General features: G+C 45.1%; 1 protein-coding gene across 1 annotated transcript in view; it reads left to right on the top strand.

Moving 5' to 3' along the window:
* Positions 1–23568, top strand: part of WDR49 (WD repeat domain 49) — a 140510-nt gene extending 116942 nt beyond the window's left edge. Inside the window, exons 17-20 of the mRNA XM_061634496.1 lie at positions 6065–6174; positions 9280–9426; positions 15936–16104; positions 23493–23568. Of these exons, the coding sequence (XP_061490480.1) occupies positions 6065–6174; positions 9280–9426; positions 15936–16081 (403 nt within the window). The 3' untranslated portion in view covers positions 16082–16104; positions 23493–23568. The remainder of the gene's footprint in view (positions 1–6064; positions 6175–9279; positions 9427–15935; positions 16105–23492) is intronic.
* The last annotated feature ends 2302 nt before the right edge of the window (positions 23569–25870 follow it).

Raw genomic sequence — 25870 nt, 5'->3', positions numbered from 1 at the left:
GTAATGTACACTGTCTCTGAGCATAAGAACAGTAAAATTAAACTGGCTAAGAGCTTCCTCAGTTTTAAATAACTTCTGCGATGCAACATAATGAAGCGTTGTATTATTAAACATTTTAATAAGCTTGGGTGAAAGAATGTAACCTTTCCATACTGACACAGCGCCCAAGGGAATGATTCATACGACCCATATGCCGCAAACATGGTGCCATTGGGTACAAAAAGATGCTGACCACAGCTGCAGTTGAGGAGCCACACAGCAGGGCCACTGTGATTGTTGGTGTGCAACTGGTGTGCTGGTTTCAGGAGCTTGATTTGCTCAGTGTTGTTTCATATCCTAATGTAGGAATGCAGGAGACATTTGGTTTTTAATGTGACCCTGCCTAATTTGCACTTCCCATAACAATATGAAACTGAAATGTGTTGAAATCCTTCAAAATGCACCCTTCTCTGAATTTTATAATGCACTTTTCGTACCCCCAAATGTGTATAAATTAAATGCATATATTAGGGGAGAGTGTGGATAAAAAAATATTTATTTATTATTTGATTTATATCCCGCCCTTCCTCCCAGCAGGAGCCCAGGGTGGCAAAATGCATATATAAGTGAAATAATTTTAAGGTTTGGGGCACAATCTTATAGGTATGTATGCCAGGCTGAGGGGAGTGAGGATATGGTGGATCCCTGGCTGAGCTAGCTGGGTCCCGGCTCAGCTGGGTGTGCCAACATATGTCCCTCATGCGAATTCAGCCATGGCTCATCAGGCAAAACCCTGCTCCTCTCAGCTCAGCTGGGGCTCAGCCAAGGCCTGAGACCGGTGTAAACTAAGCCGGTGTAAGTCCCCCAAAAGGGGCATTAGGGGCAAAACTGAGATGGGGACCTTATGCCATATCCTACACCCATTCAGCTTGGTCATGTGACCTCCAGGCCCAGTGTAAGTTAAGCTGGAAAAAGGGCTGCCAGCTGAGCTGGCATTCTCCCCTCCCAGGAGCTCCTAGATGATGTTAGGATCTGGCATACTTTAAGCCTGTGTAACTTCAGCTGCCTTAAGTTACATTGGCTCCCTGGATGTAGGATTGCTCTGCCCGTTGATGAAATAATTAAGACTGTAGTTCTGTGCATATTTATCTGGGAGTCACCCCACTGAAATCAGTGGGTCTTACTTCTGACTTCCAAGTAAATATGTATAGGATTGGTGTTGCAAACTAATTCAAGATTTATTTGTTTAAAATATTTAAATATATTGTAGCCTCTTCTATGAAGAACTGTTGACTCTTGACAATTCTTTGATTTTAGCTTTAGGATAAATTATACCACAACCCACTACACTAAAGGTCCACTTCCTATGTTGTGTGGAACGGACGTCCTGATAAAAAAAGGGGAAAAGATGGCGACTGAGGCGGATGCTTAGCAGGGAGCTCCGCGCTTCAACTTAAAAACATCTTTAAAAAAACTTCAATGCCATCAATACCATCATTATCATCTGCCGGTTTGTCTGCCTGTCACTATGGGCTGAATATTGCTGCATACCTGGGGCCGTTGTCGCCGCTGTTACCCGCTGTTGTCGTCCTTGCGGGCTGTGCTGCCTGGGGCTTTGCTGCTGCTTGTGTGCGGGCGTCGTTGCTGGGTTGTGCCGCTGCCGCCGCTTGCCCGCTGCCGCCGCTTGCCCACCTGCCGCTGTCGTGGTTGTGTTGCTGCCTGGGCGTTGCGGCTCTGTTTCATCGCCGCCGCTGCGGGCCGTGCCGTGCTGCCGGGGTGCCGTTGTTGCGGTGGTCGGGCCGCTCTTCGGAGTGCCGTCGCAGAGGCTGGGCCGTTGCTTTTCGTCGCGGCCTGTGCTGCTGTTACCGGCGCTTGCCTGCCCGTGTGCCGCTGCGGGCTGTGTCGCTGCCCGGGGCACCGTCGCTGCGGCTGGTGCTGTCGCCGCCGTTGTTGCGGGCCCGCCCGTGTGCGGGCGTTGTGACCACCGCCTCTGCCGCTGCGGGCTGTGCTCTCGCCCGGGTCGTCATCGTTGCGGCTTGTGCTGCCGCCGCCATCGTCGCCCCCGCCGCCGCGGGCCGTGTCGCCGCTGGAACATCATCGTAGTGGCCGGGCCCATTGCTTTTCCACTGCTGCCGGGGCCTTCGTGCTGCTGTTGCTCAGACATTCTTTCGGCTGCTTCTGCCTGCACCTTGTTGTTGTTTCATCGCTGGATCGTTGCTGCTGGGCTCCGTTGCTTCTGCCTGCTCCCATGTCTTTCTTTCATCGTGGCTTTCTGCCTGCTTGCCGCCACTCCATTCAAGTTCGCTGCTTGGGGCGTGTTTTACCCTTTTGGCTTGCTTACTTGTTTGTTTGTTTATTGGGTCGTGGGCAGATATTTTACAACTTTATTTGCAGATATTATTTATGGACGAAGTTTGATGCAGAGGAGTATTCTTAATACCGGCTGCTAGTGTTGATGTTTGGGTGTATTTTAACTTGTTAGTTAGTTTGTTTGTTTGTGCGTGTGAATGAGATTGTGTGGATGTGTTTGTGTGCGTTTATGTGTATTTTATGTGTTGTTGTGTGAATGTGCCTGTTGTGTTTTAGTATTTTTAAATATGTGCCTGGGAGAGCATATTTTGCATTTAACGGGGAGGCTTTCGGGGGCCCCAATTAGCGTAGTGACGGGTTATGGGAGGTATGGCGCTAGGAGGAGAACGTGCCAGGTAAGGGGAACTCGCCCCAGACAAGTTGTGTCTGTGCCTTGTTCCGGTTCTCCTCAAGGCCACAGAACTGCTGGTTGTTCTATCAGCCAGCCCTTAGATCTCCAGGTGCTGCTTTTGAATGCCAGGTCGGTATATAATAAAACCTCCCTTGTCCACGACGTAATTGTGGATGAGGGTGCCGACCTGGCATGTCTAACCGAGACCTGGGTGGGTGAGCAGGGAGGAGTTGCTCTCTCTCAGCTTTGTCCACCTGGGTATACGGTGCAGCACTATGGTAGACCTGAGGGTCGGGGAGGCGGGGTCGCTGTGGTCTATAGGAGTACTTTCTCTCTCACCAGGCATCCTGTCCAGATGGCGACTGGTCTAGAGTGCCTCCACCTTGTGCTGGGTCAAGGAGACAGACTGGGAATCCTGTTGGTGTACCGCTCACCTTGCTGCCCAACAGCTTCCCTAGCTGAGCTGACAACTTGTGGTGTTGGGGGACATCAACATTCATGCCGAGACTGTTTTATCTGGGGCGGCTCAGGACTTCATGGCCTCCATGACAACCATGGGGCTGTCTCAATTTGTTACTGGCCCAACGCATGTATCAGGTCACACTCTTGATTTGATCTTCGCCACTGGTCATGGAAATGGTGATCTGGAGGTGGGGTGTTTTTCATCTACTCCATTGTCATGGACAGATCACCGCCTGCTGAGTTTTAGACTTACGACGACTCTTTCCCTCTGCAAGGGTGGGGGACCTATTAAGTTGGTCCGCTCTCGGAGGCTTATGGATCCTATTGGTTTTCAGACGGCTCTGGGAGTTTTTCCAGCTGATAGTACTGGCGCTCCTGTCGAGGCCTTGGTCGAACTGTGGAATACGGAGATGGCTCGGGCTATTGACACGATTGCTCCCGCGCGCCCTCTTCGATGCAGAGCTCATACAGCTCCGTGGTATACCCCGGAGCTGAGAGTGATGAAGCAAGAGAGAAGGAGGCTGGAGTGCAGATGGAGATGAACTCCAGACGGATGCAGTTATGCTTTGGTAAGTGCCTCTACTAAGTCGTATATAAAAGCGGTAAGGGCGGCAAAGAAGTTTCACTTCGCTGCCTCTATCAGGACATCTCTCTGCCGCCCTGCAGAGCTTTTTAGGGTTGTACGAGGACTCTTACATTCTGGTCCTCGAGATACTATTGAAACATCTGAAGCTCGCTGTAACGACATCGCAGGGCACTTCCAAAATAAAATCGCATACATCCGTAGGGACCTAGACTCCGATGTTATGACGAATCCATTGAAGTGTCCAGAACACGGTCTTGTCTTTCATTATTGGATGAGTTTCAGTTGGTGCAGCTTGAGGAAGTGGACAAGGTACTTGGATTGGTGCAGGCGACCACGTCTGCTCTAGATCCTTGTCCATCTTGGCTAGTGAAGGCTAGCAGGACTACTACCACCGGCTGGGCCAAGGAAGTGATAAATGCCTCCTTGAGTGAGGGAGTAGTCCCTAGTAGCCTCAAGGAGGCAGTAGTAAGACCTCTCTTAAAGAAACCTTCCTTAGACCCAGATGACCTAAACAACTATAGACCGGTGGCGAATGTCCCCTTTTTGGGCAAGGTTCTGGAGCGGGTGGTTGCCGGTCAGCTCCAGGCGCTCTTGGATGAGACCGATTATCTGGATCCGTTTCAATCCGGTTTTAGGCCTGGTTTTGGCACTGAAACAGCCTTGGTCGCCCTGTATGATGACCTTTGTCAGGAGAGGGACAGAGGGAGTGTGACTCTGTTGATTCTCCTTGATCTCTCAGTGGCGTTTGATACCATCGACGATGGTATCCTTCTGGGGAGACTCGCGGAGTTGGGAGTTGGGGGTACTGCTTGGCAGTGGTTCCGCTCCTACTTGGCGGATCGTCGCCAGAAGGTAGTGCTTGGGGAACATTACTCGACACCCTGGACTCTCCATTGTGGAGTCCCTCAGGGGTCGGTTTTGTCCCCCATGCTTTTTAACATTTACATGCAGCCTCTGGGTGTGGTCATCAGGAGTTTTGGAGTGCGTTGTCATCAGTATGCTGATGACACGCAGCTCTATTTCTCCTTTTCATCTTCTACAGGTGAGTCTGTGGATGTGCTGAATCACTGCCTGACCGCGATAATGGACTGGATGAGAGATAATAAACTGAGACTCAATCCAGACACTGTTGGTGAATGCCTTCCCTGCCCAGATGGTGGATGCTTACCCTGTTCTAGATGGGGTTAAACTCCCCTTGAAGGAACAGGTTCGTAGTCTTGGGGTTCTTTTCGATCCTTCCTTGTCTCTGGAGGCGCAAGTGGCCACGGTGGCAAGGAATGCATTCTACCACCTTCAGTTGGTAGCCCAGCTACGCCCCTATCTGGACAGGGATGACCTCGCCTCAGTTGTTCATGCTCTGGTAACTTCTAGGTTGGATTACTGTAATGCGCTCTACGTAGGGCTGCCCTTGAAGACCGGAAGCTTCAGCTAGTGCAAAACGCAGCAGCCAGACTGCTGACGAGGACCAGCCGGTCAGCGCATATAACACCTGTTGTGGCCCGTTTGCACTGGCTACCTATTTGCTTCCGAGCCAGATTCAAGGTGCTGGTTTTGACCTATAAAGCCTTACACGGCGTGGGACCGCAGTATCTTGTGGAACGCCTCTCCCGCTATGAACCGACCCGGTCACTTCGCTCAGCATCTAAGGCCCTCCTCCGGGTACCAACCCATCGGGAAGCCCGGAGGACAGTTACTCGATCTAGGGCCTTTTCTGTAGTGGCCCCCGAATTGTGGAATAGCCTCCCCGAAGAAATATGCCTGGCGCCGACGCTTCTATCTTTTCGGCGCCAGGTTAAGACCTGGCTATGCTCCCAGGCATTTTAAAGCGTTTAATGTTACAATTTTAAATCTCTTTGTTTCAGTTTATTTATTGTGATATTTTGTATTTCTGTACTTTTAATCTTTTGTACACCGCCCAGAGAGCTATTCGCTATGGGCGGTTTAAAAATGAAATAAAATAAATAAATAAATAAATAAATTATTCTAGATTAAGCTCCATCTCATCCCGTAGAGCTTCTGTTTGGGTGTTGTAAGAATCTGACAACACTCCAAATTGGGATTATGAAATTTGTTTGGTTGCTTCATTTGATTTCATTCATCTGATTTGTTCAGCCCTGTTGAGACAGCTGAGAGGGACAGATAGTGAATTCCACTTCAGGGTAAACATTCCATTTGGCCTCTAATGCTACCATTCTATTATACCATTCAATACCAGCGGATGCATCTTTAAAAGTCATGATCCTTTGTATATATAAGGGGAGTTCAGACAAAAAGATAAATCAAACCGTGGAATATCAGTTCATGTTCATTTTGTTTCCTGATTTCAGTCCACCTAGAGTGAATATATGGGACAACACAATATTAGGTAAAAGATTCCAAGAGAAAAAAACACAGAAAGGAAGAAAATACACCCTCTTCAATAGAATGACTGTGATAAAGCCAACAGGTATGCAACTTATTTAACATATTAAGTGACATTTGGGCATTTTAGGGAATGCAGCCAATCTTTTGGTTTAAAGCAGGGTTGGGCAACCTTCAGCCTAATTTTTGTGCAGCCCTTGGTCTACGTTCAAAAGCAGCCTCAAGTGATCGTTTCATACCTATGGCAAGAGTGATCTGTTCTTGCCTTGGCAGCTCAATGGGTGGGTATTAGGAAGGAGAAGGAGGGAGACAGCGAGAGAAGGAATAGCCTCTTGGCCCTACCTGATACCAGGGATGTAAGGAGGTAGTGATTTCCATCCCATTCTGAATTAATTGCATTCAGCGCTGTTTCCTTTCCACTACAGTTTGGCTTCTGCTAAAGCCCATGTTATTAGCTATCCACTATTGCTGAGCCTTATGTAATTTATTATGTACAATTTCAATGCATTTCAGTGGAAGGGAAAATGTCAAAAGCATGCAGAAAATAATGTAATTATTTCTATCATGTTTGAGGACTAAAAAAAAGCAATGATCGTGAAATTCTCTTGTGTTTACTCATGTGATTTCCAATACTGACCTTGGACAAACATGCAGATTGTGGGAATTACCACTCCTGTTTCAATTACTGATGGAATTCTCTGACATCCCCACACACTGATGACTTTGGCCCTGCCTATAGTTGGCATGTGGGCCCTGACAGATTACACCTGAGGGAAATTTGCCCTTGAAAGAAAAATGGTTACCCATCCCTGGCTCAAAAAAATGAATGCACAGATTCATAGAAATTATTGGGAAAGGTACAGTATGTTGGGATTCTGTGAGTGCATGGGTTGTTCCTCACTGGGCTGGGATTCCAAAAGACCCATGTGCAATGTGTGCTGCCGATTATATTTACTTCTAGATGTAGCCCCTCACACCTCATAGAATGCCATGCCTCCAGTCACCTTATCTTTTGGGGGTAGATTGGTTTGGGAGGCAGGGTGCAAGAGACATCACTGGAAGGAAATAGTTGAAAAGCCCTTGCATGGGTATGGTAGACCTCACATGACTTATTGGATCCCAGCTGAGGGATAAAAACAGTAGGATCAAGACCGAGAGTTTTCTTTTCTTGATGACAAAAATACTACCCATGCCATTCTGCTGCTTCCCAGAAGATATTTCAAAACAAAATCTTACAAAACTTATACTACTGAACTCAGCTTGCTTAACAACCTTCTAAGGCAATACACAAAACACTGAGAGATGATCTAGAGTTCAAAGTATAAAACAAGAGGGGGGGAAATCCAGACTCCTGTTGGACTTCTTTCTGTCAGTGGTGTCATAATTTGTTGAAATTAATTAAATATCTGCCATGTTCACAGAGTACATGTAATCCTATTACTGACCTTGCCTCATACTTTGACCTTCATCTTCTGCAGTTTAAACATTTTAAAAATGCATGGCCGATTTATAATTAATTTAAGAAATGTAACACTGGAGTCTATGATAACACAGGCATGCTCAATAAGAAACAACTGACAGTGTTGTTAGCCAGACTAACAGCTGTTTGGCTTAGCTAATCAGGTAGCCACACCCACACCAGACAGTTATCCCACTTTAGACAGTCATGACTTCCCCCAAAGAATCCTGGGAAGTGTAGTTTGTGAAGGGTGCTGAGAGTTGTCAGGAGATTCCTGTTCCCCTGACAGAACTCCAGTGGCCAGAATGGTTTAACTGTCAGCCCTTTTCTCAGAGAATTCTGTTGATTGTAGCTCTGTGAGAAGAATAAGGGTGTCTCCTAACAGCGTTCATGGGGAAGCCATGACTGTTTAAAGTGGAATACATGTCTGGTGTGGATGTGGCTTTGGTTTTAATTTGGGTGGGAGACTACATGTGTCTGCTGTAGAATAAAAAGTGGGGGAAACCCTGAAAAATAATGATACTGTTAACAATGTTTTCCTTTTGGAAAGGAAAGGGGCTTTCCCTCTGCCCAGTGCCCACCCACCTCCATCACCTCCCCCTACTCATCCCCTCCCTCCCCCGCCCTCCCTCCTCCCCTCTCTGTTCCTCCCCTCTCTGTTCCTCCCTCAGGTCAAATTCATCTATCCTAAGCATGATTGCACAGGAGTAAATCCCATGGAACTCAATTTATGCAAATGATCAAAACTGCCCTCCCCTCCTCCTTCCTCCTATCCCCTCCCTCCTGCCCCTTCCTGCCCCCTTCCCCCTCCTTCTTTCCCCTCTGCTACTCCTTCTCCTCCCCCTGTGATCAGTTTTACATATCCTAAGCATGATTACAGGGAGGTAAATCCTATTGAACTCAATAAGCATGCAAGTGATCAACCCATTCTCAGCAAACTTGCAGATGATCCCATTTCTTAACTCCCGGATTAAAAAGCAGAGAAATTTACCAATAGGCAAACCCCCTTGCAGTTAAGAACGTACCTATAGCTGACAGATATTTCTATCAAACGTTAAAAAGCAGGGAAATTGGACAGCTATAGTGCATGCACTAGGGAGCAGGAGACCTGACCTCCTCTGAGATATTGTATTGCCCTACAAATTTGTAACACATGTTACTAAATTCTTCCAAGCTATATAGGAAGTGGATTGGACTCTGAAAGACCATCCCAAATTGTGTTTACATTTTGATAAATTTGTAGGGCAGTACGATATCTCAGAGAGGAGGTCAGGTCTCCTGCTCCCCTGGTGCATGCACTATAGCTGTCCAATTTCCCTGCTTTTTAAAGTTTGATAGAAATATCTGTTGGCTATTAAGTACGTTCTTAAACCACAAGGGTTTTGGTCTATTAGTGAATATTTATTGTACACTAGTGACAGATTTTGCTGTGTTTGCTTGGAAAACTTGCCTTTTAATTAAAATTAAGAGTTTTTCTTCTTTTTTAATGCAGAGGATTGAGAGCTTTCTTTGGCAGAACTTAATAAAAATGGCCAGTGAATCTCTCTGCATTTGTATCTGTGTTTATGCAGCTCTCTCCATATTTCTCAGCTGTGCAAGTGGCTTAGTATGATTAGGCACAAAACATTGCTTTGCTTCAGTTGCAGTTGTGCTGATATGTGAAATGATGGGAGTTGTAGTTCAAAAAAGTAACTTTTCCAAGCTCTGGGAATGATCCTTTGGTTTGATAAGTTGCATTTAGGTCTTTAAATATCGAAGCCCTGGAGGAGATGACAGAAATGGATGAGCATGACTTTCTTTTGCACCCTGACAAATACTTTGGAGAAAAGTCAGCAGAGAAGGGTTCTGAAGATTTAAAGCTGTCTACCCTTTCAGCAAGTAAGTATACCTTCATTATATTCTCATTACTCCAGCTCTTGCTAGAGAGAGGCAAATATAAAGGTCACTAGCTTATCTCTCTTAAAAGAAGGTAATGGTAATAGGAAACTCTACAATTTATCACTTGGCCACTGGCAAGCATTTGAGGGTGTGACAAGTCAGGAAGTTACAGGAAGCAGGTGATCCAAAGTTGTAAACAAAGTTTGCCATATTAAATCTGGCATGGTCAAACGGTTAGAGCACTTACCTGCTATGCTGATAGAATGTGAGATCTGCCACTACCAGATATTGTTGGAAGATTCAGGGCAGGCAACAGAAAGTACTATTCATATAGCACATAGTGTAAATGGGGAATTCGGTTCCACAAGGTACAGGGATGGCTGCCAACTTGGATAGCTTTAAGAGAGGATTAGGCAAATTCATGGGGGATAAAGCTATCAGGATGGCTGTGTCCTCTCTCAGCTGTAGGAGGCAGCATGCCTCTGAATACCAGCCGCCTGGAACTGCAAGTAGTGCCAGTGCTATTAACATGTAAATGTAAATGGTCTGCCTTCAAGTTGATTCCGACTTACAGCGACCCTATGAATAGGGTTCTCATGCGGCTGAGAGGCAGTGACTGGCCCAAAGTCACCCAGTCAGCTTCATGGCTGTGTGGGGATTCGAACCCTGGTCTCCCAGGTCGTAGTCCAACACCTTAACCACTACGCCACACTGGCTCTCTAGGCATTGTATAAATAAAAAGCCTCTTGCATCAAATGGGATTGAAAATGGAAATGGACTGCCTTCAAGTCGATTCCAACTTATGGCAACCCTATGGTTTTCATGGTAAGCGGTATTCAGAGGTGGTTTACCATTGCCTCCCTCTGAGGCTGAGAGGCAGTGACTGGCCCAAGGTCGCCCACTGAGCTTCATGGCTGTGTGGGGATTCGAACCCTGGTCTCCCAGGTCGTAGTCCAACAACTTAACCACTACGCCACACTGGCTCTCTAGGCATTGTATAAATAAAAAGCCTCTTGCATCAAATGGGATTGAAAATGGAAATGGACTGCCTTCAAGTCGATTCCAACTAATGGCAACCCTATGGTTTTCATGGTAAGCGGTATTCAGAGGTGGTTTACCATTGCCTCCCTCTGAGGCTGAGAGGCAGTGACTGTCCCAAGGCCGCCCAGTGAGCTTCATGGCTGTGTGGGGATTTGAACCCTGGTCTCCCAGGTCGTAGTCCAACACCTTCACCACTACACCACACTGGCTCTCACGCTATTAACATAGCTGTTTTAAAAAAGACTACCTTGTACAATCACTCCAAATGGTACCAACCACTCCATTTCCAGACCCATGGTATTTCCCTACTCCTGGTCCCCTACCTCCAGTCTGCAGGTAAGCCATGGCAGGACAGTTGCCTGAGCTATGCAGGCAGGGGGGAAAAATCCTTGCTTCGGCCAAGTTTCGACTGGACATCAGGAAAAACTTCCTAACTGTTAGAGCCACATGGCAATGGGACAATGGAACCAATTACCTAGGGATGTAGTGGGCTCTCAGACACTGGAGGCATTCAAGACGCAGCTGGACAGCCATCTGTCAGGATTGCTTTGATTTGGATTCCTGCATTGAGTGAGAGGTTGGACTCAATGGCCTTATAGGCCCTTTCCAACTCTACTATTCTATGATTCTAAGTCTAAAGGCCTTTAAGTTACCTTCTCGTGAGCTAGAAGATCTTTTGGCTCTTCTGGCTTTACACAAGTTGAGTAAACCACCTCAAATCTACATCCTCTTTAACTTCCACAAGATGATTGGATGTCAGAAAAATTAATTAAACTATCCTGGTATCATCTTAATCCCACAGAGGCAAAGTTTATCCTTCTTGTTTTAACCATAGGCCATAGCAATACTGAGAAAAAAGAGACAAATAATTCTATAAGCTAATACAATAATGTGACCATAATTAATGTTTCCCCAGTGGGGATTGCACTTTGCAACAATCGAACATTCATTTTGGGAACCATTTCACAATTGAATTTCATTAGATTTTACAAACAGAGATGTAATTTTAATACAGAGGAGGCTATTGTAAGGTTTTGTCCCTGCTGCTAAGCAAATACACCATCCCTAAAACCACACACACACACACACAGACCTTTTGATTAATCTTAGTCAAAGACACATTCTAGGGTAGCCACTTACACATTGCCAAAAAAGAGGAAATGGATTATCAAAGAGGGCACAGATTTGCATAACAATTGCATATGCTAATTTATACACCAAGGTGAAAATCTAGAAATGATTACTGTAACTCAGGTAGAAATAAAATACATCTCCCCATATTGGGGAAAGATTATACTGAGCTGGTCTGTGTGCCTGCGCAGTCTGCTGCCTAGAAGCTAACTGTTAATTGGCCGCTGCAGATCTCCCTGCTCAATGGTCTTTATCTTTAAGCCAGACTTGGACCAAATAATCCCTCAGCTACAGGATTATCTGCTGTAAAGTAGGACATGTGGCTACCCAAGACATCTAGTGGGTTGCAGGTCATTCTTAATGTTGGCACAGAGCCATCAAGAGTAGCTTGCATACCCTCCCACATTTCATGGATGAATATGGGGATGCTTTCATGTATGAGCGGATGGGGCTAGAATCAGAGTTGGCAGCCCACCAGCATTGCAGACGTGGAAGGAGAAGAAAGCAGAAACTAAACGTGCGGGAACTAAGAAGGGGTGTATGAATGAGTGTAGAAACTAGCTTACAGTACTTAAGTAAAATTTACATTCATTGCCTCAACCACTTTTGCCACTGGCCCCACCCACCCTGATATGTGGCCCCCAGAAGGTCGCCCAGAAGGAAATGTGGCCCTCAGCCTGTAAAAGGTTCCCCACCCTTGTGTTAATTGGAGAGTAACTGGGTAAATCGCACAAGGAAATTTTAGCATAGTGCTTCTTGGAAGGAATTGCCTTTTGTGACTGCAGATTCTTCACCAAAGACTTTGTCAGATCACTCATAGACCATCACTGTGAACTGAGCTGGTGTAGCTATTTTCATATCTCAGAATCAGCACTTCCGACTTGATAGAGGGAAAAGCGTCCTGTGTCTTCCTGCTAGATAAGAATAGGCGACTGAGAATTGAGTGGAAAGCCCCCAAGAAGTAAAAAGAGAATTAAGTGGGAGCTTATGCTGATGATTCAGCACAGCCCAATGACAGCCCCCACATGGCTCCAAAAAGCAATTTGAAAAATTAAAATATAATCCTTTTGGAGGCCAGATCAATTCCCAAAGAGCTTTTTTGAGTAGCCAGGTGTATGATCTCAGTTGGCAAAGTGCTGATTTTTTTTCTTTGCAGTCATTAATCTTGCCAGACTTTTGGATTTCTCTGTGCTCCCCAGGAGCTTTAGATACAAAATGCTATTATTAAATTTATATGAAGCACTTCAGAGTTTTTCTCATTAATCCTCCTAAAACTCCTGTTTGGACATGGGATGTGAGTCAGGCTAAGTAATCTTTAATGTTAACTCTTTCAGTAAGGAGTCGGTGAACAATCCTGCATTGTAATAACAATGAGTAAATCACAATGTTTGCTTTAGAAGTACTAATGCTATGCAGTTTGCACCTTTCCTCTCCCCTTAAAAATGGGAAATAATATAGCCTCTGACTTGAAGCTCTTTCCTGGGGCAACTCTTTGACTGGCCCAATGTATCCAGTGAGCTGTATGGCTGAGCTACACTGCAGGAGTGCAGTGCCCTGTTCATGCAGCCCAATTTGCAATGTGGTGAAAAGATGGTAGGGTTGTTCTAAGCTATGCCATTCCTGCAGTGGAGGTCCAGTACCTCTGCACAACAATGCAGGATGGTTGCAAAATACTGAAAGCCTAACCTGTATACTCAAATGTGTGCTACGCAGGAGGGCTGCCGTAAATCACTCTCTCCCAGACACAGCCCCTTCTAGTTTGCAACATGGGAACAGCAAACTGAATTTGCCTTGGAATGTGCGTCAGCAAATTGGTTTTTGTAACAATTCACACTTAATAACAGGGGTGGGGAACCTCCGGTCTGCGGACCAAATGCAGCCCTCCAGGCCTCCCCATTTGGCCCATGAGGCCATTTGGGGAAGCCATGCCCACCTGCCCTGCACCTGACATCATACATGATGTCAGGTGTGAGGAGGGTAAAGGCGGAGACTTCAAAGGAAGAATCAGGAGCTTAAAGTGGGCTCCTGTCTGCCCCTCTGCTAGAACAAGGCGTGCTTCCAACTGCCCATCAACTGATGGGCGGTAGAAGCTAGTGCCTTGCTGAAGGAGGGGGACACTTACCCCAATAGCAGCGGTGGCAACATGGGGAGAGGGGACGAAGGGGACAAATAATCCTCTGCTTCCTCCCCCCCTCCCCAACTGTTTTAAAATGCAGGCTTCCTTCTCTCACTCACCTCAGTAATGGTGGTGGGGAGCAAACGAAGGGAAGAATTCTTTCTCCTCTGGTCTCCCCTCTGCCGCTGCGGCTGGGGTAAGTGAAAGAAGAAAGCCTGCCTTTTACATTGTAGGCTTCTTTCTCCAGCTTTCCTCAACAGCAGCGGGTGCTTTGGAGGCCCTACCCCTGGATTTTGACACGTAGGTGGGACAATCCACTTGTCAACTGGGTGATGTCATAATGGCATCATCTGAGTGACAGGTGAATGGCCCTGCCCACCTGCCAGATTTGGCCTGCATGTCTAATCCTGATAAGGATCCGGACCGTGGAGCTTAATAAGCACTGAGAAAGAGCAGTACCTCTTCCCTTTCCTACTACCTTTTGGGATTTGGGGGGTAGGGATGGGGTAGGGTAGAGTCGCCATACAGGTGCTCAGTGCCTGCTACCTTAAACCATGGATTTCTCCATTGGTTTCCATGGGCAGTGCTCTGTTCTGGCCCTAGAGACATTTACAAACCATGTCTTTGTGTGGACCAGGAAGTAACCTATCCAGACAATGGTTCTTTCTATGTCTCTTGTATATCTATGTGTACCTGTCCTCCTGGTCCAGCCACTCAGGCCAATTCCCACCTTCCACCCAGCTGTCAGGTTTTAGTCCCTCATCCTTCCATTTAGGCATTCAATCTCCTGATTGGGTAGAGTTCTAAACTGCATGGGGAGCCTCCATAAGTAGAGGAGGCTTCCCATTTCTGATCTTCATCTTAGGCCCTAAACTGGTGCATTGGAGGGGGCAGAGCTTGGCAACACGATCCCACCTGTTTACGTGTGATGAGATTGAAGGCCCAGATAGGGCTTCAGTCTCTCAACAGTCTGTGCCACTGAGTTATTTTGCAGTTGTTTCCCCCCTTTTTGTACTTGCATGCCCCTCATAAGAAGAACCTTGCTGGATCAGAGCAGAGGCCCAACTAGTCTGCCATCATCTTCTCACAGTGGCCAACTGCATGTCTATAGGAAGCCCACAAGCAGGACATGAGTGCAACCCTCCCTACTTGTGCTCCCTGGGAACTGGTGTTCAAAGGGATTCCCCGCATCTGCTCTCTCTTTTGGGTGGGTGGTGTGGATTTGGCTACATGAACATGAGCAATGAAAGACTCAAATTGGTATTGGTATATAAATAAAGAGTAGTCCTATATGGGCTTACTCCTCTCTGTCAGAGATGGAACTGGGGTGAAGAAGAGAACTTGGAGCTGAATGGCAGAGTGGTGGATTCACGTCCCAGATTTGTCTGTCTCCTGGAATAGACACATGGAGCGTATGCAACCAAAGCTATCATTCTATGTGGATCGTATTGGTTGTCAGTTGGGTACGTGCAACAAGGAGTGGAAGCTTCAGTTACAGGATAGGTTCCGTCAGTGGTGGATGGTGCCCATTGGGATGGGTAGGGTGGAAGGCCAGCAGTGGGCAGAGCCAGAGCCAATGACAGGCAGAGCCAACGAAATCCACTTTTGACCTCATCCTTCCCCTTTCTGAGTTCAAGGGGCAACACTGAGGCGGAGGAAGAGGAAGCTGACAGACTGTCAATGCCTGCACCAGCTGTAAATAGGAAAGCAGGCAGGTGGGGGGTAGACTAAGGTTGGTGGGGCAGTGCCCCACATGCCCTTCTGGATCTGCCTCCACTGGGTTCAGCTGCATAGACTCCATGTGTCTATTCCAGTGAACAGACAAATCTGGGACTTAGGTTCACCACTCTACCATCCAATTTCAAGGCAGTGGTGAAGCTAGAACTAATTCCAGGATAGAATACAGAGCTAAATACAATATTGCCTAAATATCAGTGTGTTGAGGGTGAGGTCCTTAAGAGCTGTGGTTCCCCAGCATTTGGAACATCTGTGAGCATGGAAAGCCCACAATATAACATGTTAAACTGAAAGGTTGGGGGGCAAGTTGTTTGTTTAACTGACATATGATAGATGGTTTAGGAGTAAATGGGTTGTGTTTTGTATTGCTTTATTCCTCTCGCTCACTTTCATATTCAGCACGATCCTTTAAAAAATAGAAAGACAGACAGACAAATATGCCTGGTCATAATGAGGATGTTGCTTTTTATTTTTGGTCCTGTAGCCCTGAAAGCTGCATTTGATGAAAAGAACTTATTCCCCAAAGAAATTCTGGACCGTGAAAAAAAATCAAGGCAGATGTGTGAGGAACTGTGTGACAGAGGCAGGATAACAAATGGGAGAAAGCAAGGGAAGTGGAAAGGAAAATGAATTGAGATTTGCTTCAAAGGGAGGTAGGTATGAAGGATACCTGGTGAGGATATGAGGCATGATATGAGGCAGGTTTTGGTCCAGGCCTATTCAGAAAGAGGCAGAGAGCAGGGATTCTGCAGAGAGCTTCTGAGATGATAAAGGGATCAGGGAAGTAAATCCTATGAGGAAAGGCTAAAGAGCCTGCGGAGATTGAGCTTTCCTAAGTAGAAGATGGGAAAAGGACACAATCCACTTGGAAATATGACTTGGCTGCCAAGGAAGCCCCACCGTTTGCTGTGCTATGGAACCGAAGATGACTCTGGAGCATGTTTTAGGATTCAATCAATTCATATGTAGGGATGGATGAACGTGTCAGTTTTGATTTCTCTTAGTTTCTCATTTTCCCAATATTTAACCTCAGTTTTCCACATTTCCACATCAATGATTTTTTTTAACGTCTTCATGAAAATTTGTCAACATTCTGGTGCAAATTTCTCCTGATATACATATTTTGTGTGCAATTTTCCTTAATATACACATTTTTTGCAAGCAATTTCTCCTAACCTAATGCATTTTGTAAGTTATCTCCGTGAATTTTTGCACACTTTCCTCAGATACATACATTTTTGGAGACATTATTCGGTTGGAGAACTGCATCGCAAAATTCAGAGAACTGGGAATGTTGAAGGGTAGATGCGTTTTGATTCATGTATTGTTTCAGGAAGTGTGAATTGGGTAGGTTTGCATTAAAATGCAAACTGAACCAAATTTCTCCCCCATCCCTATTCATATGAAACACTGCTTGGTACCACTTGAATTTGCAGTCACCCAGCTTGAGCTCAGTATGTGCCCAGACATACATTCTACCCTCCCCTGCTGTGATATAATGCAGGTGAAGATTTGTAGCGATGGGCAAACTGTGTCTCTTCTTGGGAAAGCTTGTTTGGCATTGTTGATCTGCTCATGGACAGTGGCTTTTAAATAAAAAGTACATTCTGGCATTGCCGATTTCACATTTGCCCTGCAGAGCATGGGAAGTGCAAGCAATTAATTAAACCTCAGCTGTGAAAATGCCCTTAGAGACGTCCAGCAATTGGTGGGAGGAAATGCCTGCTCTTTGTTTTGAGGATTTCTATTCTGCATAGACAGGCAGGCAGGCAGGCAGGCAGGCACACACAAGTATACTCACAGCCACACAGAGGATTTCAGACAAAAAACATTCCCATCCTTACCTGGAGTTCCTGGAGATTGAACCTGGGACTCTGCGTGCAAAGCAGATGTATTATCAGAGAGTTATGGCCATTCCCTTAACGTACTAGAGTAACAACTCTGTTCGCTAGTGGAGCTCCACAGAACCTAAATAGGTTTTTTTAGAGTTGCAAAGAAAAGGAAAAGGAAAAGAAAGAAAAGGTCCAGACCCCCCTCTTTTGCCTTTAACAATGTTTTGATCTTCAGAAACCAGCCAGTTTCGCTTTCCATGGCATAAACAAGATCACTTGATAGTTTCTGTGCTTCTACCTGTCGCTAAAAGCCCAAGGTCATGAGCTCCACAGTTCTAACTAGGTCCGTACTGCAGAGGCCATGTTTGACAGATGTGGAGGCGGCAGAGGGGATTAGAGAGCTGGAGCCATCTGGAGGAAGGGGAGGATGAGGACCCAGCACCTTTGCCTTTGGTTGTTGGGGAAGGGGTGCTGGAGACACCGCCAGCAGAGCAGGAGAGGGGGGAGGTGCCGAGGGGGCAGGTCCCTGTTATGTAGCCAAGAACTTGGCACCTCCTCCATTGGCAAGAACAGCTAGGGGCTCCTTACCGGTTGCAAACACAGCCTTCCTGTGCAGGGTGAGAATCTTGCAAGTGAGCTCCCCCATGCCTTCGTCTTTTAAAAGTTAGGCAGGAAGAGTATGGAGACTTGTCATGGCATCTTTGTTTCTTCCATCCAGTCTAGCACTCCAGATCCTGCTTTCATACTCTTGATGGTGGCTCTGCAGTATCCCGAGATCCTTGCTGAACCTTTGCTGCACTTTCCCGAATAAATCTCTCTCTGTTAACTTGAAAGAAAAGCCTTGACATGGCATTTTGGGATAGGAGCCAGGATAACTAGCTATGCAGCTAGTCCAAATGTTTCACCAGCCTTGAGGGGATAGGGACGTTCCACATGACATATAACCACATCCTGCGATCACACATTTGGGGTCAGGAGGATGAATTTGTGGGCAGGCCATAGCTCAGTAGCAGAGCCCATGCTTGGCATGCAGCATGTCCCATGTTCAATCCATGTTCAATCCATGGCATCTCCAGGTGGGGCTGTGAAAGACTCCTGTATGCGGAAACACTGAGGAGATGCTGTCAGTCAGTGTAGACAACACTCAGCTGGACAGACCAGTGGTATTTTTCGTGTATAAGTTTCATAGGATTGCACTCTTTGGCCACATCCACACCACACATTTAAAGCACTATTCCAGGGGATCATAGCCCCCTTACTTTTTTGAGAACAGGGTCCCAGCCAGGTCCCTATGTACAGTATGAGCCAATCAGTATAAAAGGCGAACGTGTAAGCCACTAGGAAGAGTCCTTGTCCATTCGTGTTGATTGGAGCCAATCAGAGTGGAAGGAGGTGAGTCAGCCACTGAGAAGGCTCTCCTCAGTAGCTAACACACAGCCTCTACTTTCATCTGCTTGGCTCCTAGGGACATCTGTTATAGTTGAGTGTGGACTCGGAGATAACAAGGGAGATGAGGGGAAATGGAAAAGGGGGTATGGCTGTGAGGGAGCCTGGTGTGACCATCATGAATGGACCCTGAATTTCTGAATTTGCCACTATACTACTGTATGCCACTTTAACAGCTGCCCCCAAAGAATCCTGGGAATTGTAGTTTGTAAAGAGTGCTGAGAGTTGTTAGGAGGCCCCATTTTCCATTCACAGAGCTACAATTCCCAGAGTGGTTTATCCATCAGTCCTTCTTCCTAAGGACATCTGGGAATTGTAGCTCTGTGAGGAGAATGGGGCTCTTTTAATGACTCTTGGCAGTCTTAACAAACTACAGTTCCCAGGATTCTTTGGGGGAAGCCATGACTATTTAAAGTAGTATAATACTGCTTTCAGTGTATGGCGTGGATATGGCCTTTGAGAACACGTGAGCAAAGCAGGGCAAGGATATCTCACATGGCTGTGGTAACCCCCTCTTTGGGATCCAGGGTTAGGCCGCTAACATTTGGGAAGAGTTTCTGGAAGGCAAGTGAGGGGGAAAACTAGGAGTGGGTTGTTGTGTGTAGGGGAACAAAATGCATGTGTGCTTTGGTTGTCATTTTCAGGCAACATAGATGGGGGTCTATGATTAGCTTTGAAAAAGAAGGCTGCTGTGCTTTTCATCTGTATGGAAGATGGCATCACTTTGTCTGTCAGCCCCTGCTTCTTCATTCTAAGTATAGAGAGAGAGTTTAGGTCCCTGGTGAAGGAAACACATTTCGGATAGGCTTAGACGCCCTCTGTTATTATTTCTGCTTAAAGAATTTTGTGCCATGGATGGATGCACTCACTGATCTTGGGATAGTCATTGCTGGGCCTTGAGCCACATTCGCACCATACTTTTATTCCACTATTATTCCACTTTAAACAGGCATGGCTTCCCCCAAAGAATCCTGGGAAGGGTAGTTTGTGAAGGGTGATGAGAGTTGTTAGGAGATTCCTATTTCCCTCACCAAGCTACAATTCTCACAGTAGTGTAAGAGTCACTCCCTCTTCCCAGGGAACCCTCGGAATTGTAGCTCTGTGAGGGGAATAGGGGTCTCCTCCTACCAACTCAGCATCCTTGTGAATGTGGTCTTCGTCTTGCTCATCTGTCAAATGGGGCCAATAATCTCTGTAAACACAGCATTCTTTAACCACATCAAATATGTGTATGTGTAAAATATATTTGACTTGCTTTGTAGCCGAGGGCTTGCCTTGCCTGCTTTTGTCACCTGGAGTCATCTATCAGTCCCTGTTTCTGCTTGTGAAATACTTGCCTCTGGATTGTGTTGGCCTGCTAAAGATCATAGGAAGCCGCCTTATACTGAATCAGACCATTGGTCCATCTAGCTCAGTAATGTCTACACTGACTGGTGGTGGCTCCCTTGGGTTTCAGGCAGGACTCTCTCCCAGCCCTACCTGGAGATGCCAGGGATTGAACTTGGGACCTTCTGCATGCAGAGCAGATGCTCCACCACTGAGCTAGGGCCTTTCTATTGTCCACCAAACCATGCCTCTAGACTTGATCCACTTATACACTGGAGTGTCCCTATTTTCATCTGTGAAACATCAGACTATGCTGGGAGTGTTAAAACGAGCTGGGACGCCCTTGACGCTGTTGTTAGGAGTAGGGAGTACATTGCTTGCCTCCTGTGTAGTCACAGAGTGTTCTATTCTCTCTTAAAAATAAATTTGCCTGTTACACCCAATAAAGAATACATTGTACATAATCTCAGCTCCAGTACACTGATATTACACCTTGTTATGTTATAATAAATTGTGTTAACAATACTTTCTTACAAAGCTCTTGCTTCTGTTTCACAAATGGATGGAAACTGCTGACCCAGATTTCCTCCTTCTCCTCTCTGCCCCAGTTCTTTAAACTCAACCAAAGAATTAACTATAAATTAATTCTGCTCTGGATATTTTTTTTAACCTTTCTGATCCGCCCCTTTCATATCTTAACACATCCTTAATAATTTGTATGCTCTTGATCTACCAACTGCATGCTTATTTTGTATGCCATTTGCTCAAAATGGGGCCTATAGAGAGCTTGGAAAAGTTACTTTTTTAAACTACAACTCCCATCAGCCCCAGCCAGCATGGCCACTGGATTGGGCTGATGGGATTTGTAGTTCAAAAAAGTAACTTCTGAGTGGGGCATCAGTGAAATGAATGGAGAATCACTGATTTGTTCATAACCAACAGCAACCTCTACAACCCTTTGGTCAGGAGGAGCTAGTGTGGGTGAGGCAGAGCTGTGGAGCCACCCTCCCAATACTAGTGTCACTACAGCTTACCTGGATGGGGCTGGGATGGGGGGGAGTGGGGTGGGGTTGGGGCTGCATAAACACACCAGCCACATCACTGCCCCACCACACTGGCTGGAACATAGGAAGCTGCCTTACTGAGTCAGACCATTGGTCCATCCAGCTCAGTACTGTCTACACAGACTGGCAGCAGCTTTTCAGGGTTTCAGGCAGGAGTCTCTCCCAGCCCTACCTGGAGATGCTGGGGATTAAACCTGGTACCTTCTGCCTGCAGAGTAGAAGCTCTGACACTGAGGTTTGGCTGCTACTACCTGTTGCAAGCTTGAGTCTATAAACAGCTTAGCAGGGTACCAGATTGCAGACATTTTAGTTAATTATACACTGCTTCATATTTCCACAGAAAGCTCTGAGCAGTTTATATCCCAACAAAAGTGGAATCAATATAAGAAATATAATACAAATTCCACATTCAAAACCAAACACCACTCCTCCTCTCACATTTTAAGTAACTCAATTAAACAGCAATGTACATAAGTAAAACAATCAAGAACCACAAAAGTAAATTGCATGCAAAACGTCAAAATACATCAAGACAAAACATCAAAATGCAACATAATTGCAACATTTTATCATCCTGAAAGTCTCATAAATGGTACAAGAAGCACACATAATAATGTAATCACCAAAATAATCCTCATAAACATGAAAGTAATTTAAATCCACAACTCTGCATATGCAATCACGCAACAATCACATATTCCTTACACCCACCACATCGCTCCATCCACTCAATTCTCTCTTCAGTACAACATTCAAATGTTCAACTAAGCAATAATCATGTACAGAAAAATAGGTCTGCTGAATAAAAGCAATCCAGTAGGAGCAGAAGCCACACACACTCATGTCCTCCCCATCTTTCATCTGGAGCAATACATGCACCGTCTCTCCACTTCTTACTCAGGAGGATTAAGCCCTTCCTGACCATCAGGGTCTCACCCCGTGGGGAGTCAGGCTCAGCCACTGACATACATGATTCTCGTCATCTCACAGGGAGCATTGCAGTCAGTCAGACAATAAATAAAAAATAATAATTTCCCTTAAAGAACACAACAATAGTCCTTCTGTAAAGCGTCAATGGTCCATGTAGTCCAGCATCTTTTTCTCACAGTGGCCAACCAGATGCCTATGAGTAGCCTGCAAGCAAGACCTGAGAAATAATGTCCAGGAACAAACAAGTCAAATAGGGGATTTACTACTGTATATTGAGGCTTTAAAGATGATGTGTTATAATCTTGCTGGTTTTTTGGACTGCCATTACTTGAGTTGAAGCCAGGAATGGAAAGATTGGTCAATTTAGGTTCTCTTCGTTTCTCATTCTGCCAAACTTAAATTCTGTGGCAATTTTGCAATTTTTTTGAAAAAGAAATCCTCATGAAAATTCTCCACAATATTAATGCCAATTTCTCCTACTAAACACATTTTTGTGTGCAGTTTTGACTAATGTACACATTTTTGCAAGCAATCTCTTCTAAGATAATGTATTTTTGTTTGTTATTTTCACAAATATATTCATTTTTATGCACATTTCCCCCTGATATTTGCATTTTTGTAAACATTGCTAGGAGAACTGGATCACAAAATTTGGGTAAGTGTGATTTTGGAAGGATGCCTGTGTTTCGGTTCTCATATTGTTTCAGAAAGTGCAAATTTGATGAATTTGGCTTTAAATTGAACTGAATCAAATTTCTTCCCCATCCTTAGTTGAAGCTATATTTTATTTGCATATTGCATTTATATAATGTTTATAATATATAAATATTACATGTGTCTACTTAACTTACATTTATTTTCCACATTTCCTCAAAGGAGCCCAAGACCTATTTCTTTTATGATTTTACTCGGTCTATTTTATTTTTGATAATAGTGTTTTAAGTTGCAAGTCACCATGCATATTTTTTTTTTAGGAAAGGTAGAATAGGATTTTTTTAAATAATACATAGGGTCTTATCAGAGTAGACCCATTGAAATTAGTGGACCTAAGTTAGTCATGTCCATGAATTTCAATGGGCAGAATCCAACAAAGCTCAAGGACTTGAAGCTGCACAACAGAACTTCCCCTCCCTCTACTCTGCCCACACACAGTTCCTAAAACTGTTCTGGGAGTTCTGCAGATCTGGAGAAGATATGGGAGGGTACACAAAAAGAGATGAAGGAGGGGACCTTCCATTGCGCAAGTGAAAATTACTGTGTGCTAACAGAACTACTTCATTGGATACCGCACAATGGGTCTCTTTTGAATGCGACTAACACTGGATACAACCTGTATAAAATGAACAAACTCAGCTATACTTTAACTAAGTGAAACAAGGAACTTCTTTATTGGATTGGCTTCTTCCCTTCATTAACTCAAGATTTGTTTTTGCTTTTCTACAGCATTGATGGAAACTGGGAAAAACTGTTTTAGGAAGAATTAACCAAATCAGAAGATGATGGAAAGCTTCAAAATCTGAATTCAGAACAATAGGCAAGCACATTTGTGTTGCACCATCGGGATATAAATTTTACTTCTTATCTTACATTTATTATGAATTACCATTTTGTTTTGTTATTTTGAGATGCTGCGATGACTCCGAACGCTTGTTCTACCATCAGGTCTTGGTGAAGTATGTAAGCACTGCAAGGCTGAACAGACTATTCTGCCTGCCTGCCATGTGCTTGTGATTTGCTTATGAACTTGAGAAAAAAAGCACACAAGATTCAGAATCTATTCTTTTTTAAAAAACGTTTCCTTAATAACAATTCATTAAAGACAATTGTGCAGTCCTCCCCTCATTGCAATAAATATTGAACCATTCTGAAAACAAAGACTCTGAAATGCAAAGTTATTGCTCTAAGTGAGACTGATTTCACATGATAATTCCTTCTTGCTCAACATAATTGTCAAAGATCTTCCCAGAGTTAAACCAGTCTGGGAACTGTAGCTCTGTGAGAGGAATGGGGTCTGCTAACAATTCTAAGCACCCCAACAAACTACAGTTCCCAGGATTCTCTGGGGGAAGCCATGACTGTTTAAAGTGGTGTGATACTGCAGTGCAAGGTACAGATGTGGTCTTATAAGGATGATTCAATTCAGGGCTGGTCTTTCCATTTGGCAGTGAGGCAGTTGTCTCAGACAGCAGATGCTGGGTGGCAATGATGGGGAATGCTGGGATTTGTTGGACCGGGGGGTCCTAGAAGAAATTGAAGACACAGGCTTGCAGCAAAGTTAGGCCTTTATTGGTTATGTGCGCATGGTCAGTCTCCCATGATGTTGGTGGAGAGCTGCAACAGGCCACTGCTTGCCTGGGTTTTTATGCATTCCAGGACAAAGACTTTAGCATTAATGAATCAGGAGGTTCCACATCAGCATTACATAGGCATTGCATAGGCACTGCATAGGCATTGCATTGGCATTGCATTATGTTATAGTCAATATGGCAATGTTCAGGACAGAGCTTGGAAAAGTTACTTTTTTGAACTACAGCTCCCATCAGCCCAATCCAGTGGCCATACTGGCTGGGGCTGATGGGAGTTGTAGTTCAAAAAAAGTAACTTTTCCAAGCTCTGGTTCAGGACTTCACATACCTTCCTACATCTTGGAGGGTACAGGAATGTTCAGTGTTATTTTATAGAGTTCAAGCTGTACCATACATCTCAGCACAGTCAGGAAAGACAGATTTGAAAAGAAAAAGGTTCTGGCTGGCTACTAAACTATTAAAATATTATAAATCTTTATAGCTTTATAAAACAATATATTTTGCTTATTGTTTGTATATAAAAAATCCCCATCAGCAATGGTGTCAGTCCCTCTAGCTGTTACTACTGAGCTCCCTGGCCATTGCCATTCTCCTCTGCTGTAGATCAAAGGTGTATGAGCCACAGGCCGGTCAGACATCCCTAAACTAGCCTGGTGATCTTGGGTGCACTTAATAATGGTATTCTGTTGTCAGTGCTGAAACAAGATTCAGCACTGAAGTCAGATTCTGTATGTGGAACAGGAGGGGAAGGCGCCATCTTGTTCTTGCCCTCTGGAAGCAAAATGTCTGATTGTATTTTACTGCCAGGGAAGGGGAAAGATGATTTTCTGCCTCAGGTGCCTTGATTGTGGTTGGGGTGGTTGGGATGCCATTTGTTGCTCTGCCTCAGGCACCAAAATGCCTTGGGCCACCCCTGTGAGGAAGTCCAGAGTCTCTAGAACCATAGTCAATCTTCTCTCACATCTAGATATTAAATCATTAACAAATCTTATCTGACATACACAGAGCCATTAACATGGTAGGATGGGCTCAGAATGGAAAGAATGGTCACTTGACTAAGGTTGCAGCTAGACAAGTGCCAGAAATTATATAAAGGGTCTGATAATAATAGTTCAATAGCAGAGAGAGAATCCACATGCACTCAAGTTAGTTTTTATTTTGTCCCAAAATAAAATGAGAAGGGTAGAAATGCCCAGCCTCTATCTTTTCTGAGCCCCCCCATCTCCACTGTTTTTGGAAAGGTCCAGGGCCATGATTTCTCTAAAGTTTCAGGGAATCAGGCAGGCACAGTGCCAGCACATGACATGATTGGAGAAATGTCAGGGCCCTAACATCCCAGATGGGTCCACTGCTTGGCCTCTGAGCCAGCCCCCCTTTTATTTTATTTTTGGCCTAGAGCTGACAGGAGTGCTGGATATAGTACCTTGGATATAGTAGCTCAGATGCCATTTTAATTTCCCCACAATGCAATAATCCCCATGATATATGCATTCTGGACATGGCATTGTGGGAAAA

The sequence above is a fragment of the Rhineura floridana genome, chromosome 7 (genome assembly GCF_030035675.1).
Source record: "Rhineura floridana isolate rRhiFlo1 chromosome 7, rRhiFlo1.hap2, whole genome shotgun sequence".
Classification (NCBI taxonomy): Eukaryota; Metazoa; Chordata; class Lepidosauria; order Squamata; family Rhineuridae; genus Rhineura; species Rhineura floridana.
The sequence above is the reverse complement of the archived record's forward strand: the minus strand, read 5'-3'. Positions and strand labels throughout refer to the sequence as shown.